At 46.6% G+C, this 18,352-nt stretch overlaps 1 protein-coding gene across 1 annotated transcript in view; it reads left to right on the top strand.

Annotated features, from left to right (window-relative positions):
• Nucleotides 1-7,067, top strand: part of FAM78B (family with sequence similarity 78 member B) — a 71,789-nt gene extending 64,722 nt beyond the window's left edge. The window contains exon 2 of the mRNA XM_045809717.2: nt 6,323-7,067. Coding sequence (XP_045665673.1) covers nt 6,323-6,845 — 523 coding nt within the window. The 3' untranslated portion in view covers nt 6,846-7,067. The remainder of the gene's footprint in view (nt 1-6,322) is intronic.
• The last annotated feature ends 11,285 nt before the right edge of the window (nt 7,068-18,352 follow it).

Here is an 18,352-nt window from a genome sequence, read left to right as displayed (position 1 = left end):
TCCATTGGTGAGTCCATTAGCTGTAAGCTTTGGGTCAATGACTGACGGTCTAAAATGAAAACACTGTGTTTATCACCAGCAGGAGAGGGTTGTAGGAGAAGGAGGGGAAAGAGATACTAGCGTGTTATAGTTTACAAAGTATCTGCTCACATAAACCATCACTCCAGATGATCCTTGTAACAGCTCTGAAATGTCAGGAGGCTGGAGTTATTTTCCTTCCCATCTTACACACGAGGAGACTGAGGCTGACCAGAGCAGCTTGTCTGGGGCCAGCCAGCTGTCACCTTGGGGCTGACACCCAAACCCCTGAGCACAGTGTCAGTGCTCTTGTCACTCCCCACGGCAAAGACTTCGTAGAGAAAAAATGAGGTGAAGAACTCATTTAAGGTTAAGGTGAAGATTAAGGAGCTTTCCCATAAGTGTGGTGAAGGAGAGAAAGCAGGGTTTGGGGTCAGAGAGACCTGACTTCAGATCCTGGTGCTGCCCTTCCATCCATAGGACTTTGCACAGTTCGTTCTGAGCTGCTTTTCCTTGTGTGTGACCAGCATATCAGCATCCCTGCCTCCTATGGTCATGGTCAGGTGCTTGCCCACGGGAGGATCAGTAGCTGTTAGTTTCCTTCTTTCCCAATCCTGCCCCCATTGCTCTTCCTTACTAATACCTAAAGTCAGATCTCACTTACTTGTACCACACACAGGGCTACATACTTTGCATTCATTACCTCCTTTAATGCTCACACCAAGTACATCAAGTAAATCCTATTACTGAGTCCTATTTTGTAGGTGGGGAACTGGTACAGCAAGGGCAAGTGACTTGCCTAACTGACACAGCCAGTAGGGGGTAGCACTCGGTTTATATGCCAAGGCAGCCTGGCTCCAGAAATCCTGTTCTCAGCCCGCTCTGCCCAGCCAACTCCCCGCCTCACTCGCTCCTCCTCTTTGTTGCCCAACTTCCTGAAGGAATTATCTGAACTCCCAGTTTTTTCTTGTGTTTGCTCATTCCCTCCATAACCCCTTGCAGGATGGCCTCCACCAGCATATCTTCACTGCTGTCTTGATCATTAATAAATCTCATGGGCTTTTTCTTAATCCCACTCTCTTCAGTTCATGTGGCTTTTGGCAACGATGGCCTCCTGAAATTCTCTTGACTTTGGAAGTGAGTTGTCCCTGTTTGCTGGCTCTTCTGCTTCTTATGTTCCTCTTTGTCTCCTGGCCATCTTGTCTCGGAAAGGTGTCTCTTTCATCCTCAGTGATCTCACCATCACCAGCAGCAGATCCTCTCCATGCAGACAGCTGTCAAATTTACATCTCTAGCCCTGACTTTCTCCTAAGCTCTCGACCCGATGATGCAATTCCACAAAAGCAGCACCTCCCAGTTGAAACTCAGTCTCTTCCTATCTTTCACTTAAGATCATTTCAATTCTTACCTATTCAACAAATAATTCTGAACTCCTTCTATGTGCCAGGCGCTGTTCTAGGTACTGGAGATACAGCAGTGAATAAGACAGGAAATCCCTGCCTTATTAGGGTTACCTCTAAGGAGTGGGGTGAGGGGAGAGAGACTATAAGCAAAATAAGTAATATAGCATATTAGACAGTGGAAAAAAATAAAGCAGAATCAGGGGATGGGAAGTGCCAGGGCAGGAAGTTGCAATTTTAAATATGGTTGACAGGAAAGGTTGCACTGAGACCATGATACTTGAGCCAGGAATAATGGAGTCAAGGGAGCAAGCCTTGAAGATCCTGAGGGAAGAATGCTGCAGATAAAATGAAGAAGAGTATGTGCAAAGGCCATGAGGTGGGAGTTTGCTGGGCGTGCTCAGTGAGCAGCACAGAGGTAGAATGGGCAAGAAGAAAAGAAAAGTTGAGGACGGTCAAGAAGAAATGGAGAGGGGCGCCTGGGTAGCTCAGTCATTAAGCGTCTGCCTTCAGCTCAGGGTGTGATCCCAGGGTCCTGGGATCAAGCCCCGCATTAGGCTCCCTGCTCTGCTGGGAGCCTGTTTCTTCCTCTCCCACTCCCCCTGCTTGTATTCCCTCTCTCACTGGCTGTCTCTCTCCATCAAATAAATAAATAAAATCTTAAAAAAAAAAAAAAGGAGAAGAAGAAGAAATGGAGAGCCAGATCATGTAGGGCCACACAGGTCCTTTTAAGAACTTGAGCTTTTCTTGAGTGGCTTAGGGTAGTGGCAATGGAGGCGATGGTTGGGCAGGAGTTCAATTCTAGATAGATTTTGATGGCATCAACAGGATTTGCCAATAGTACGTAGAATGTGAGAGCATGGTCAAGAGTGACTCCAAAGTTGTTGGCAAGTGGGCAGTAGAATATGTGGATCTGGAGCTCAGGGGAACAATCCAGATTGGAGATAGAAATTTGGAAGTTATCAGGATATAGATGGTATTTAACAGCCATGAGACTGGATCCGCCAAGGGAATGTGAGTAGATAGAAAGGAGAAGAGGACCAAAGACTGAGACCTGGCACCTTCCAAATGTAAAAGGTGCTAGATGAAGCAGAATCAGCAAAGGATGGTGAGGAAGAGATCAGGCGTGTGCTTCATGTGCCAGCCACTGTGTTCTGGGCAAAGATGCAAAGACAAACATGACTCCATCTTCACTCCTCCATGGAAGAGTCAGGGCTTTGCACCTGGAAATACCACTCCAGGTGGGTCCAGGGATGGGTGTGGAATGTCAGAGGCTGTGAGACCACACCTTGATACTTCTGAGAATGATTTTTTACACATACCAGTCAACTGTGCGTGGCTCTTCTGAGTGTTTTACCTTATCCCTTCTTTTTGTCTCTAATAGGCAATCAGTTACCAAGCCATAAAATTATCTACTTTTGTAGTATCTCTCACATGTAGCCCCTCCCCTCTGTTCCTTCCAGCCTAGATGGGAGCCTCATTAAAGATCACCTACAATGTGGCAAAAGCTCCTGAACATCCAGGTTCCCTCCCATTGGCCCTCTAATTCTCCTTCTTACATCACCCTTCTTCCTGGCACATCATCTCCTGCTCAAAAGTCCCACCAGCCCTGGAATGAAGCCCCAGTGCCTAAGCCTATTATTAAAGGCTACTTCACAGACTGACTCTGCCCTGCCCACCCAGGCTTGTCTCTACTCTTCCCAGGTGGTCTCTCTGTTTCCTGGACACTCCATGTTCATGCTTAAGGCCACATGTTTGCCCATGGTAGAACCTCCTACCAGGGTGTGCCTTTCTCTGTTCCCACAGGTCACATCCCATTTCCTCTGCAAAGCTCTCCCTCTATAGCCTACATGGACGTCCGTGTCTCCAACATCCTGTATCACTCCAAGTCTGTGTCATTCACTTTTGTATGTAGGTATATAATGACATGAACAGTCACTAAATACATTTATATCCACCAGTTCATTCATTTTTATTTGTGTGTGGCTTGTCTGCCTCCCCCTCAAGGATAAATAACTTTCAGTGTTAAGCATGGTGCTATTCTAATAATAGAATACATAGGTAGTAGATGTTAGTCTTTTTTTTAAAGGTGAGGGAATATATAAAGGGTAAAACTGTGATAAAGCACTTTGTTGTATACAAGCTCTACCAAGCTCCAGGTAGAGAGGCATGAAAGTGATTCAAATAAAATATTTATTCCTTCGACAAAAATGTATTAAGATCTACTATATGCCAACAATGTGCAAGATACTAATGACTTGAAAATAAGTCACAATCCCAAGCCTCAAGGAAATCATAATCTAATGGGGAAAACAGACACATAAACAAATAATTATAGTGTAACTTGAGACCTGTAAAGAGCTGGATATATCCATGGGAGCATGGACCCAAAGGATTTCCAACAGAGCAGTGTCAGAAGTCACAGCAATGTGGATAGACTGAGTACATAGCCTCCCAAGGTCACCACGCCCATTGGCTACACTCAGCCAGGTGCCTTTGTTTTGATGTGATGATTAAGAAGCTTGTTTTCTCTATTCCACAGAATCCTCCAAGAAAAGGGTATCTTCCTTCTCTCCCAAGACAGGCACAAGAGTCCAACTTTATTGTATTATCTCTGCAGAAAATCTGGCACCAAACTAAGCTTTGTCAATTTCTCACATGACTGAGTTCTAGAACCCTGGGCTTAAGTCTGCTTATATAGCTCTTGACAGGAAGGTGGGGGCAAAAATATGAACTGTGAAGACTCTTTAGACAAAGTATCTTAATCAACCAGTAAGATAGCCAGTCCTGAAAAGGACAGTGTTATAACAGAATCAAAACCCAAGAATCAACCAGAATAAAAAATTCGCCAACCAATATGCCACAGCTGGCACTGTGTCTAAGACAGGAGAACAAGTACAATTTTATACTGCCGAGAATGCTTGTCTTCCCGTCCCACAAAGGAACCAAAGGAACCCAAAGCAGGCCTAGTCACTGTAACCTAAATGGAGAACAGAGTTGAGGCAACACAGAAAGTAAATGCCTGGTGACTTAATAATTGTCTCCACACTTTGGCTGGGGGCCAGTAGCTGACTCCAGTGTGTCCACTTCATAAACCCAACAAGCAGACTGGGTCTCATCTGACTTCTGATGCATATATGATTCTATCCCGCTCAAACAACATTTACGCCCCTTTGTACAGTAAGAAATGGCTGTGGCATTATCAGGGAGCTACTCATTGGCACAGCTACAATAAGCATGTGCAGCAAAATGGGCTGTCTCTGACTTTCTACTTGAGGTCATTTCCTCTTCTTCATTTCTGCCAATCATGATACACTGCAAGTACTCTCAGCAGCTACCGGGGGCATGGAGACAAGAGAAATGGTTGTTGCAGCTGTGGGCTCACAGGGGGTGCTGTGGGGGCCAGCCAGGGGCAGCAGTTAGTGTCTCCATGTCCCCGTGTGATGGTAAAGGATGCTGAGACATTTCTGCATCAGTTGACAAAGCAACTCTCTCTTAAGCCATTCGTATAAAGCCCTGTAGGATCTTCCGTCACTTAATAAAAGGAAGAACTTTATATCAAACAAGGCTACACGTCTTGGCTGATGAGTGGAGCATCTCATTTTTTAAAATTATTAAATTCTTCTGCAATATCACTGAGAATCATTCCCAGTCCCAGCAGTGGATATATGGAGAATGCATAGTTGGGCTCTGCTGACCAGACTTCTGCTTCTCTTTGGATTCAATCCAACTCCCCCATAGCCGCTCTGGGAGCTGTAAGCACACTGGACAACCTGAGTCCCCTCCACTCTGGCTTTCTCCAGAACCAGGAGGTGGTAAGGTATAGTGGTCAAAAGCAGACTCTAGAGGCATATAACTCCCAACTCCACCTCTTACAATCTGTAGAACCCTTGGTGTGGACCTTAACATCTTTAAACTTCCATCCTCTCGTGTATAAAATAGAAATAGAAATTCATTTATCTTGTGGAACATTTTGAATGTTAACTGAGATAACATAGTTAAAGTACTTTGCACAGTGGTTGGAATAGAGCAAGTGTTCAATAAGTATCAGTTATGATGATGATGATGATGATGGTGGTGGTGGTGGTGGTGGTGGTGGTGGTGGTGAGCAGAGGAGAGTGACATGGGCTAAGGTCAGGGGCAGCCAGAAGGAGTAGCAAAGTGTCCAGAATGGCAATTTTGCTAAACTAAGCAATTGGACTTCCAGGCTGGACCTGAAGTCAGTGGGAGAACAGCACAGTAGAGACTATGTATGCCAGCCTACAGCACAACATTTGCATTGAAGTGGTTTCCAAGGTGACCACGATCTCCTTGTGTTATCAGTTTCTATGTCTGTTTGCCAAGTGCTAGATTGGCCAATGACTGGAATTTAAGCAACCTTCTTTGTTGAGTAGAAATTCTACTACTGTGATTTTTCTGGGAAATTGATGTAACCCTTAACTGTGCCTCCTTTTGCCCTCCTTCCTGGTACCTTCCTGGGACTTCCTTCCAAGTACATCAAACTGTCACCACCTCTTCCCAACAAACAAACCTTACACTCATACTTCCCAAGAAAATGGTTCTTGCAATGGAATGCCTCTAACCAGCTAATTACAGTTCCACCATCCCAACTAGCTGATTCCTCTGTGGGGTTCACAAATGCCTCTCTGAGCTTCCTGTTTCCAGCTGGACCAGCTAAGATTTTATTTAACTTGTTTTTGTATTCCTTTTAAATCTTTGTGTTGTTTTGATTTGTCCCTATTTAATCCTGAAGCAGCACAGCATAGAACTTTCTGACCTGAATTCCCCTCTGAACTTCCCATTTTGCCCAAATTGACTGTGTTAGTAAGTGGTGGGCACCTCTCCAGCTTTTGAAAAATTCATTCAGCCTCTTCTTTTCTTGTGCATCTCTTCTGCTTTGCCAGGTCAAGCTGGGAACTACCTGACTTGAGGGAAGGGAGAGTAAAAGCCATCAGTGACTCAGATGGGGTGAGCTACCCTTGGTATGGGAACACCACAGAAACTGTGACCCTGGTTGGTCCCACCAACAAGATCTCCAGGTTCTCCGTCAGCATGAATGACAACTTCTACCCAAGTGTGACGTGGGCAGTGCCAGTGAGTGACAGCAATGTGCCACTGCTCACAAGGATCAAGAGGGACCAAAGTTTCACTACCTGGCTGGTGGCCATGAATACCACCACGAAGGAGAAGATCATTCTACAGACCATCAAGTGGAGGATGAGGGTGGACATTGAGGTGGACCCTCTTCAGCTCTTGGGGCAACGGGCCCGGCTGGTGGGCAGGACTCAGCAGGAGCAGCCCCGGATCCTGAGCCGGATGGAACCCATCCCCCCCAATGCACTAGTGAAACCTAATGCCAACGATGCCCAGGTCCTCATGTGGAGGCCCAAACGAGGACCACCTCTGGTTGTGATCCCTCCTAAGTAGAAGCAGACTGGCCTGACTGTGTGTGGAGCACATGACGCTATGACACGCAGTGAGGTTGCCAGGGGTGGCAGGAGCCAAACTGAGTTTCTGAGCCAAAGCAGACCTCTTGGTTTGCCAGCCTTTGCAGCCACTTATGAAGAGTAGGGCTGCTTCTTGGGCGGTAGAACCATAATCCTTAGGAAAAGTCCCTTCCTTTTAGGAATAAAGAAATCACTGATTTGACAGACTTGCTGTGATTACCATGCAAGTAGCCATATTTTGGAGCTGACCAGGATGATTCTTTTATCCGAACTACTGACCATTTCTTTCCTGTGAGATGCAGGGGATGGAAACAAAATTAAACAGTGCCTGTGGCAAATGCTGCTTCCCAACCAATTAGAAGTGGAAGTGAAAACATCCACACCAGGTGTTTGTAAGACAGTCCCACTGTCTGACTGGAGGGTGCTCGGGGAAGGAGGTGGAATGAAAGTCGGGCGGTGAAAAGAATGGGGAGAAGGAGGAATAAGTTGTTACTACAAATTAATACTTATGAATTTATTAGTAGACAATCAGATCTTCAACATACTCAGTGGAATGAAAGGTACACTTAGAGAACTAGAGATATATTGATATTTGCTCCATTCTGAAGGGGAGTCTCCTGGGAACTGTCCAGGGTTCTGATGTGAACAGACAGACGGTGCCCTCAATGGTTCCATCTACCCACCTCTTTCCAAAATCTGACTGTGCTGAGTATCCTTTATCACAGTATTTGGATAGACAGTTCCTGTATCCTGCAGAAGCTATGATATTTGGGGACTTCACCATGTTTTTTGGTGAAACCTTAATTATGATTTTGTTTACAGCTGCTTATCCTGTTCCCATTACCAGCCCTAAATTTAGAAAAAGATAACTATTTATAAACCATGGAATCCATGTAGGATTTTGAGAACATTTTAACAAATAAGAATACTATTTTCATTCTTTTGAGGTCTTTTTAGCTTCTGAATGATGTGAACATACAGAATGCACATATGTATATACATGCACACATGCAAGCATACACACCAGGATGCTGATAGCATGACCAACACATGTGCCAGCAGTCCCTACATATGTCCTTGTAGCCCGGCACATACACTTTAGATATGTTTATTTTAGCTCAATTTCACAGAAGCTCAACTTTAACTGCATGAACACTTGTGAGGAAGTGCCTCATAATGCTTAACTTCAGAGCTCTTCAATGAAAATCTGAGCTGCTCACATTATGCAAGACTATACGGCTGAGATCTAACCATCAAGGATAAGAGACATTTCCTTTAGTCAGGCCAACATCCAACTTTCAAAGAGTCTCCAGTCTTTACAATAAGGATTTTTCCCAGTCTTCCAGCTTACAACACCCAGAAAAGAGTCTTTAATTTATTCTCAATCATGCGAATTGTGATACACACACACACACACACACACACACACACACACACACGGTTTCTTCATTCAAAATCCCCCAAGCAAAATAATTATAAAACTGTCACAATGTCATTGTAGATTTTATGGATGGACACTGGCAGCCTAATTTCAGAGGTGAAAGAGCTGAAGTTCAGAGTAATTACAGTCCTATGGTTGGCTCCAATGATGTCTTCTACCAGAGTCTGAGAATGGAGAAGGAAAACCAGGGGGACTTTTTTTATTACTTTTATTAAAAATGCAGTTAAGTCTAATTTCTTTCAGGTTCTAGTCCTAGGGGATGGTGCTTATTTACAAGAGAGGGTTAACAGATCCATTTGAAATCATGTAGCGTTAACCTCACACCCCAACCACCAGCTACTCTCTTATAGATTAGTTATTGATGGCAAGCTGAGCTATTTATAACAGCACATTAATGACACATCAGTGACTCACAGAAGACCTGGAGACATTCCATTTAAAAATAATTCAGCTGTTACATTTGGATTCCACTGTCCTTCCCATGCTTCCTTGTTTTTTTATGGGGGCTCCAAAGAGCTCCATGGCTAAAATAAAGCTGCCTATTTTCCACTCTGACGTCCGACACAACAAACTCTCCTTCTGATTGAATTAGATGCCACCCTTATGGGATGCTAGGACACCAATCCTGGAATCTAACCCACGTGGCCCTAGCTTAAGAAAACCTGATATTTAAAAATCCAAAATTGCAACAAACTGATTAATGAGAAATGATCGCTACATCATTACAAAATCCTGTACAAGATTTCTGTTTTTAAATTCCCCTTGCCCATCCATTAAAACAAGATATGACTCCCACAATTACATTTACGTACAGCATAACTTTCTCAAGGGCATATCTGTAGAAACCAAGGGGCAGCATACATAGCTAGACTTGTTCCTGCTGAAAATTCGCACTTTTCAGAGTTTGAAAAGAAATGACCTGGCCAGTTTTCTGGAAAATTATGTAATAACAAAATGAGAAAAATAGAGGGGAAAGTGCATATAAAAGGTAAAAGCCCTTGGGCAAATACACATTATGATTATTGTTGGTGATACTATTGCGAGCTGTGAAGTTGGGTCTCTCCGTTCTGGAATGAGCCTGGAAGAATGCTCCACTGCCCTTCAGCCGATTATTTTAAAGTTAAAGTGGTTTTGCAAGGAAACAATCCCTTTTCTTTCTGTGATGCTTAGATCGTTACCTTTCAGCTTAGACAGGATATTGCCAAATGAAAGGCTCTCCAGCAAGAGAGAATTCACCTGGAAACCTCTATTGCGGTCACCTCATCCTCCCACCAGGCTTTTCTTCCCCTGAGAGTCCCTGGGGTCTGATGCCAGAGGCCATCAGTTTAGAGAGGCTCATTCCATGCCTTGATCAGGTTTTAGTTGGGTGGTCTTAAGACTATACTTGAATTCTGGACACACACATAATGCAATGGTTTCTGGTAGCACAAAAGCTTTTAATTCCATGTGGGAAAGAGCATTTTGTCAGGTAATAGATCTTAAATGTAGTCACCTTTGAGGTCTTTTCTTCCACAGTCTCAAGGAAATGGAGGTCCAGTTAAATCAGCCCATCTATTCAGGGTCACAGACCTAATTAGCACCAGAACCAAGAGAAGAGCTTGGGTCTCCCAAATCTCATAGCACAGCATGGGTGCACTGACCTGAGACCCACAGTCCTCTCCTGTGTCCAACCCTGAACCAATCACCCTCCCAGCACTAGAGACAATTGAGTTCTTCCTTTAAAAAATAGGGTGAAATCTTCATTACCATTATGTCAAAAAATGAATATTCCAGATTCCCTCTTATCCATGACAGCTGTTTTGAGATTGAACTCTTAATCTGGGCCCTTTGCAGCATGGATTTTCTATTCCCAGGTCAGTGCTTTGGTCCACGGCCCATGGGAAGGTTGGAGGCTAGTTCTCTCTCCACCTCCCATTCCATGGGCCTGTTTACAACCCCCCCCCATCTCCTAGTGCTAGGAATGATAAGGGCAAAATCGCATTCTAAGCAGCAATTCTGAGCAGTAAAATAAGAGAACTGTGATTTATAGAGTATTTTACCAATGGCTTCTACATGCCTCTTCGCATGCCTCTTCCCCAGACAGTCTTGCGGGGAGTGTAATGTTGTTGTTGATATTACTGTCCCCATTTTAGAGAAAATAAATTGAGATCCAAAGGGGTTAAGTGACTTATCCATGGGCGCACAACCAGGAAATGTCGGGAACTAGGATTCAAACTGGGCCATTTGGCTCCAAATCCCATGCTAGGACACTGTACTGTGGGGGCCTCCCCAGGTGTTCCCTGCCCGGAGGGCACCAAAGAGAAGGAAGCAAGGGAGAAAGCAAAACACTCTCACCTCCACAACCACATAGTCCCTACCAACTACTGGATGGACGTATTAAAAATAAGAGGACGAACACTGTTTTCTTAGGCAGAGAACCTTGTAATCTCCAGGGAGATTGGCCCCAAAAATGCCTGTCGGGGGCTGCAGGGTTGGGGAGCTGCTGTTACTTGGCAGCTCTTAACACAGCCCTGGTCATTAGTAGAGGAGGAAGTCTGCTCCCCCTGGTCTCAGAGCCCCTTCAACGCCCCATAAGCACAAAAGGAGGAGGAGAGCGTGCACCCCACAGCTGAGGACCCAGCTGAGCAAAGGCCCTGCCAGCCGCCATCCCTCGCCGTGGCAGGAGAGGCCCCTGGGGCGGAGGCAATGCACACAATGGCTTTCCGAGCTCTGGTTGGCACATCGAACGTTCTTGTTAGAACTGAGGGCACAATTAGACATCACCAGAGCCAGCTCCCAACTGAGTTGCAGAGAAAGATGTAAACACACACACACACACACACACACACACACACACAGGGACTCACTACACTCACACACTCCTCAAGCTGAAAAGAAAATTAATCAAAAACCCAATGAACGCCTGAACTCTATAATTAAGCCTAAATGATCCTCAGATAGGAAGGGCGCTGAGTGAGCAAGCTCAGTGCACACAGATATTTTTACCCCAGAGTCTTATTGCCATTAATTTCTTTTGAGATCTTGAGTACATCTGGTTCCAGTTTCCCTGGTAGGACATCTGCCTTTAGAAGGCCTGCAGGAGATTTGCCAGCTCGGTGGCCAGAGACAGTCAAGGTTATTTGGCCATCCTCAAACACTTTTGCCGGAATGCATCTGGGGAGTTAGGGCGGTGGCCATGCTCCCTCCTACAATGGATCCTACAGCTAACCTCAGTCCCACTAAGGATTCCTTCCAGACGTACTGTGCTTTACAGTTTACAAAGGGTTTTTCCTGTCCTTTCCACAGAGTAAAAAGAGCTCTGTTGCAGACAGGAAATCTCAGTATTGGCCTAATCTTTCTATTCTTATTATTAACAACAACTCCCCTTTGATTAGTATGTTACACCTTACACAGCAAAGACACAGAGATTCTGTCATTTTGTTCTCAACGATCCTATAAGAGCTGCCCTATGTTCCCATTTTACAGATGAAGGATTTGAGGAGAAAGGTCAAGTGACCTGTCCAAGGTCACTCTAATGTGGTGCATGGAGGATTTGAGCTTCAGTTTTCTGGCTGCATACCTGCACTCCATTCTCACAAAACATTCTCTCCCTCATTCAATGCAAGCATTTTTCTGTGTGTCCAGCCACTGCTGTTCCTTGGGCAGGGCTGACTAACTAGGAGAGGGTGTCTTTGCAGGAATGCAGACTGATCCTTTTGATTGATCCCTGGATGCAGTTTGACAAGACAGAATCAGCTCTCCAGAAGAGTCTGGGTTCAGCTATCCCCGGCTCTGTGCCTTCAGGTGATCTGTCTCCTATTCCTCATCGGAAGGGAGGCCCATTTGGGTGCTCTGAAGTAGGAGGCCAGAGCCCAGGACCTCAGAGTGACTTGAGATCCAGCTGGTGAAGAGACCTTGCGCAAATCATTTAATTCACCTGGTCTTCCATTTCCTCTTCTGTTAACTGAGCCACTAATACAACCCAGCCAACATCACAGTCAGGAAGACACAGTGGGATGATGTCTGGAAACACTCCCAAAATGTCTAACGTGCTGCCTGTTGTAAGATATTGTTACATCAGTAGAATCACAGGGCCCAGTGCTAGTGGCACAATCTCAAGTTCCATCTGCTGGGCAGTCCAAAATCATTTCAGGGAAACCCACTCTCCCCGCCAATTAAGCCTGGCTTCAGTGGAGGGTGGTGGGCTTTGAGCTCTCCCTGCCCCCAAACAGCTTGCTGGAGAGGCCTGGACCCTGGCAGTCAGGAAAAGAAAGGAGACCACTACATAGCCCTGTAGAAAGCAGCTCTGGGCAGAACTTGCAGCTACAACTCTGGACAGGAAAGGAGGCTGAACATCAGATCTGGGCCAGACTTGAAATTCCAGCACACTTTGCCTGGTTTAAGCCGCCCAGAGAAGCCAGCCAGGGGCAGGGGCACCTTTCCCACCTTTCCTGTCTTGAGCTCAGGCAAGAGATACAGAGGCAGAAAATGATGATAATAATAATTTTACACACACACACACACACACACAAACACACACCTTTTTGTGGGTTTCCACTGATACAGAGAGGGAAATAATTATATATATAGTGTTAGGGGTGGATCTCCCACTGTCCCGTTTCTACACAGTTTCTGACACCCCAGATCTTGGCTAGGACTCCACAGTTTGGAGGTCACACTACAGATTTGGCTCTGAGAGTGCACACAAAGGAAGGATATACTTCTCCAAATGTTCCACCCTCCAGGCTGTCCCACCACACAGCAGGCATATTTGGTCAAGGCCCCTCTCTCTGCCCATGCTGCCCGCTGCGGCCCCATTCCACATGGTCCCACCTGGACCAGCCACACAGCTTGCTTCAGACCTGCTTCCCAAAGACCCCTGGCCCCACATACCGCTGCGCCTCTCCCCCAGCTGCGCCCAGCACCTCAGGCCCTCTGAGGAGAGAGGTAATCTTGCCCAGCTGGGGAGTGTTCCAGAAGAGAACCCACCCGCTCTTCTCACCAGGATAAATATGAAGCCAGGCCTCTGACCCGCAGGCCACATGACCACACACAGGAGCCTCTCCCCTGCCTCCAGGCTCCCAGTGGTCCTTAGCTAATCCAAAACATGTGGCTCAGTCCTTAAAGCCAGTGAGTGTGGGTCAGAAATGCCAAGAGAAGGGAGAAGAGACTAGCATTACAGCACTGAGGGGCAAAGGCCGAGACCCAGAGCAGTGGCCCAGCTGCCCTCACACATCCCTGGGGACCATGAGGGCCTCTGATGATGCATGCAAAGCATTCAAACGGCAAGAAGGCTGCGTGTGGGGCTGGTCTCAGGCTGGCTGAGGCCCCATGTCTCTGGGAACAGGGAGGAGTCAGGAAGGAGGACAGAATACTCTGCCTCAGGCCAGGCTCAGGATGAGGATGAACCAACCAAGGCGCCCAGGGTGTACAAATTTCAGAAGGCCCTTGGCGCAGGTTTGTGCAAAGACCGACTCTGCACTTGCTGAGCGTGAACGCCCTTTGGTGTCTGCCCTGGACGCCTGGCTTCCCTCACCCTGCTCCCAGCCCTGCTCTGTGCCACCCTCTATGCGCTTTCTCCACAGGAAGGAAGGGCGGGGGTGGCTACCGTGAGATCCTTCGGGATACTCACTCTTCCAGCAAGTATTTATACGGAGCATCTATTATGCGCCAGACTAAACAGAGTCTCTGCCCAGAGGGAGACGGTGCTCACAGGAAGCTCTGGGCACCATTCATTCTCCCCTTTGGCGCCACACATCACAAGTAACCCCCGAAGTTTCGTAAGCGCTCCCTTAGTCTGCCTGTGAGGGGGAGACGCCTTTCTGGCCCGAGGACTTGGTGAGGACGGGTGAGGTGACAAGCGGCATTCTGTCGCGTTGTTTGATCTCTTCCAAGGAAAGGCACTAGGGAAAGCCTACAGCCTCATCCCTACATGCACGGGCTCTGGTGACAGGAGAAACAGCTGGTTATCTCTCCATCTGCTCTTGTCCTCTCACCCCCACCCTTCAAACCAATTAGAATATTCCACACAGACATGATCCAATGAAATGTTAATTGGAAAAATAACAGGAAAGATAATACATGCACTTCAGGCTGAGAACTATTTCATTAAACTGGGCTTTGAAAGCAAGACAGCCAATTAAATTATTTCCCACTTCACTCCCTCACGTACCAGAAACTATAGAAAGCTATTACTTCTAATTAATTAGGAAAGAAAGAAGGGCTCTGCATATGCATATCAGATGAACAGGGACTGAGGCGCCGCACCACCTAGCTCTTCGTGTGCATACACACACTCGTGCACACACACACACACACACACACACATACACGCGTCAGGGACGAAGACTCACCTGCTGTCTCACCTGAAGAATTTCATGGGTCTTCTGAAAACAGAAAAAAAAAGAAAAACACCTGCTCCCAACAGTCACTCACAAAATCAAACAAAGGAAAATGCCTTCTTTGGGCACATTCATCAGAAAGGAAATAGGGCCTTTGTTGCAAGAGAATAAGCAGCTCTAAACTCAGCTGGATTCAAAACGATCTTGTCCTTTCCTTCTCAGGAAAGAAGTAGGCACTTCCCAAGTCAGCTCCCTCTTTCAAATGCTCAGGGTGGTGGCTGGGACCAGGAGACTGGCCCTTTTGAATGGACTTTAAATTGCAGGTCTCACGCAAGGCATCTTCACGTTTTCATCTGTGAAAGGGGAAGAAAGCCCTGTTCTCAGTGCTACAGTCACCCCTTCAAAGTTTTTAAGCTTGTGGGAATACACTGGCAGAGTTTCCTTGGGGAAACTGAGAGACAAAACTCAACCACGCAGTTAAAATATTTCCTGTACAAAAGTTACACTAACCCAAAGGCACATGTACTGTATAGTAAGTTGAATACAGTTAACATAGTATGAATGTTATAATAAGGAACATAGTGGTTGTATAAAGCAGTCGTCACAATGATGTGACTCTTGCACACAGGGTTCTGTCCACTATGGTCCATGAGCAGCAGACAGCCTCTGAGGTTGCCTTAAAGCTTCCGCACACAAGTGCCCAGGTCATGTGCCAACTTCCGCCATCATCCCCCACATCAGTCATTCTGTGCCATGCAAGGTATCAAGGGCTGGCAAAGCCCAGCACCAGCAGCACCTCTAACCACCCACTCACCGCAGGACAGGGACCAGGCATTGAGCACAACAGCCAGGCTAGAGAACAGGGTGTATGGAGGAACCTAGGCTATTAAGTCCCCATTTGTACATATAATGTGGTTGTTTGCAAACTTCAAACAACTGAAACAAGTTTATCTGACAACCTCTATAAGAATTGGGGATTTGTTTTCTTCCTGAAATTGAAACCATGCAGACATTCTGAAAATGCAACCGTATTCCTTTGTTCTCAGAAAAACTTGCTCTGCCATTAGAGCCGTGTGTCCCTGTAAGCAAAGCCAGTATATCAAAAGTCCAAAGACACAAAGCAGAAAAAATGATCAGGGAAGAAAGAGGAGATGTCTGGTGTTTGGATTTACCTCAGGGCAACTCCTCCCTCCACACATTCAAAAATACTCTTTTTATTTGAAAGATTCAGTTCACCTCCTTCTTTAGGACCACAACTATTACATAAAGTGATATATACAAATACCCACCCACACACAAAAAGAGTGGCAGCAAGTTGTCTTAAAGAGACAAACTGACTGACAACTGCAAGTTGAGTAGCATAGACCTACACTCAAGATATTTTAGTGCAGTTTGAGTGTGAGCCCAGGCACAGGAATATGGGGTAAGCCACAGGGTTCTGGTGAATCAGCAGTTCTTGCAAATCTCCTTGTGCCTTCATATGCTGAGAAACAAGGCCTTGGGATGGGGTGGGGGATGAGGGGCTCTGGAATGCCCACCCATTTCTTTAGATCCCTTTGTGCCTTGCTGGTGGGTTACACCTATGGACAATCTGGATTCCCTTAATATTATTTAAGTTTTTAATCATTTTTTAAGACCCACATAAAAGCTACAGACCATCTTTACAGAGAAATGCATATGTAAATAAGTCCCAATAACTTTGCATAAAATTGCAGGGTCCTTGTCCCCTTGAAATCTATTGATAAAGCCCAGATTATAAACATCTGCTTTTAAGGAATGACATTCTTTGGTCACTGTCTTAATGCCCATTTTACTTACATGTTTTCATGTCCACATACAGGTCACCTAGTAGGACAAGGCACGTCCAGCAAGCAGAACCACACAGCAGAGACTAAAGAGGAGGAAATGAGCCATGGCTGGTGGCTCTAGAAGCTGAGGACCTGGACAGCTGATTTCCCATTAAAACGAGTGCCATTCCACCTGTCTCCTCTCCATTCCTTGACCTGTACCCCCTCCTACCCCACCACGGGTCATGCAGCACTCCCCATGGACTGGCTGGGCAGGCTGCTTGGCCCTCGGTGGGCTGTGTTGAAGTGGGAGCTGTGCCTGCTGTATCTTTTTGTGTGGAAAGATGGGGTCTATCCAGATCTCAAGTCCATCCCCAACCCTCTAAAGTGAAGCTGCCCAGGACGGAAGAGCTGGTCAGCCTGGACTTCAGACACCTCACATGGCCCAGCCTTGGTTCCCAAACTCTTGCCTTCCCTCCCTACGCTTTTGGGTGGGAAACAGCGGGAATGCCTATCTCCCCTTTTCCTCCCTTCTCCACATGGGTGGCCAGTGTTGATACTCTCTCGAGATTTCTCTGACCCTTGGAGCCAGGGCCAAAGCAGTCCTGCTTCCCCAGCATGACCAGGCTGGTTGTCTTCAGGTGACCAAGGGCAAAGTGCATGTCAGCAGGATTGATGGGGTGAGGGGAGAGCCACCCTAAGAGGTGTGCATTGTTTTATTTATTGGTTTATTGATTGGCTTGCTTACTGGTTGATTCATATATGAAATATGTATTTATTATACAGCAGAAAACCCACTCCCATCTTTGAGGCGTCCAGCCCCAGAATCTGTCTTCTTTGCCCCATAGAGCACAGTGAGTTACTCCTCTCTGAAGCCACAGAAAAGAGGGGGGACATTCTCTCTCTGTGCCCAAACACTTCCACCCCAACCAGATTTTCAACCAGAAGTGGGGTTAGAAACCACCAGCTCTAGTGAGGCGATAAAGGCACACAAATCAGCAGAGAGGTTCTACTACCCAAATAGAAGCTCCCAGCATTCCACCCTCCCCTCCCTTTCACAGCAGTCCCCTCTCCCCTGCTCTGTGTGCTCAGGTGGGGGATGGCCAGTCAGCTGCAGCCTGGCCACCTCGGATCTAGACTTCTTCTGCTCTGGTGCCGCCTTCCGAAGGCCACATGCACATTAAAGATGCCAGAAGAGCTTAAAAACCATCCATACCCAGTCCCCCTCCCCACCCAGCTCATTACAGCAGAATCTGGGGCTAGAGCCTGGGCACGTGTGTTTTTAAAGATGACCCAAATGTGAGGCTAGGGTTGAGAAGCACTTCTAGTGTTTTTTCCCTTCGTCCCTCCCCCCATCCACATCCTTTATCCTCTACTTCTGGAGCTTTCTGCCTCGCCAAGAATGGGAGCGGCCACCAGGGAATGAGAAGTCTCTTCCCATCTCTCCAGTCCCTCCTCCTCACTCAAGCTTACCCAACAGGTCAACCAACCTGAGTAGATCCCTGGAGATGTGGCAGGTCCCACCATTTGCACCCCGAGGCTGTGCCTGCACCCGGCCCAGGGGCTCTCAAACGGTGTCCAGCTTTTCTAGGAATAGAAACCCACTCCCCGCCAGATTCTCTCTCCACCTGCCCCAGACTCCCCAACTCCAAAGGTATAAAGGGCACTTCGGTGACACTGATGTCTCCAAATCCCAATTCTGATGGGAAGGCCCGTGCTGAGTCTTGATAACCCAAGCCTTGGCTATTTCTGCAGAACCACCTGAACTGAATGAGGGTCAACTGGTAACAGAGGAAGGAGTCTCATTACCCCAAGCCAGTTCCCCGAACAACTGCGCAGCATCCAAATCCCAAATGGCTGAGAAGAGCCGTCTCCCCCTTCACACTTACAAGATCTCCATTGCTGAGTGTGAGTAAACGTGTGTGTGAATGTGTGTGTG

The sequence above is a fragment of the Ursus americanus genome, chromosome 2 (assembly GCF_024610735.1).
Source record: "Ursus americanus isolate L20-20 chromosome 2, mUrsAme1.1.p, whole genome shotgun sequence".
Classification (NCBI taxonomy): domain Eukaryota; kingdom Metazoa; phylum Chordata; class Mammalia; order Carnivora; family Ursidae; genus Ursus; species Ursus americanus.
Note: the sequence above shows the minus strand (reverse complement) of the source record. Positions and strands in the feature narration are given on the sequence as shown.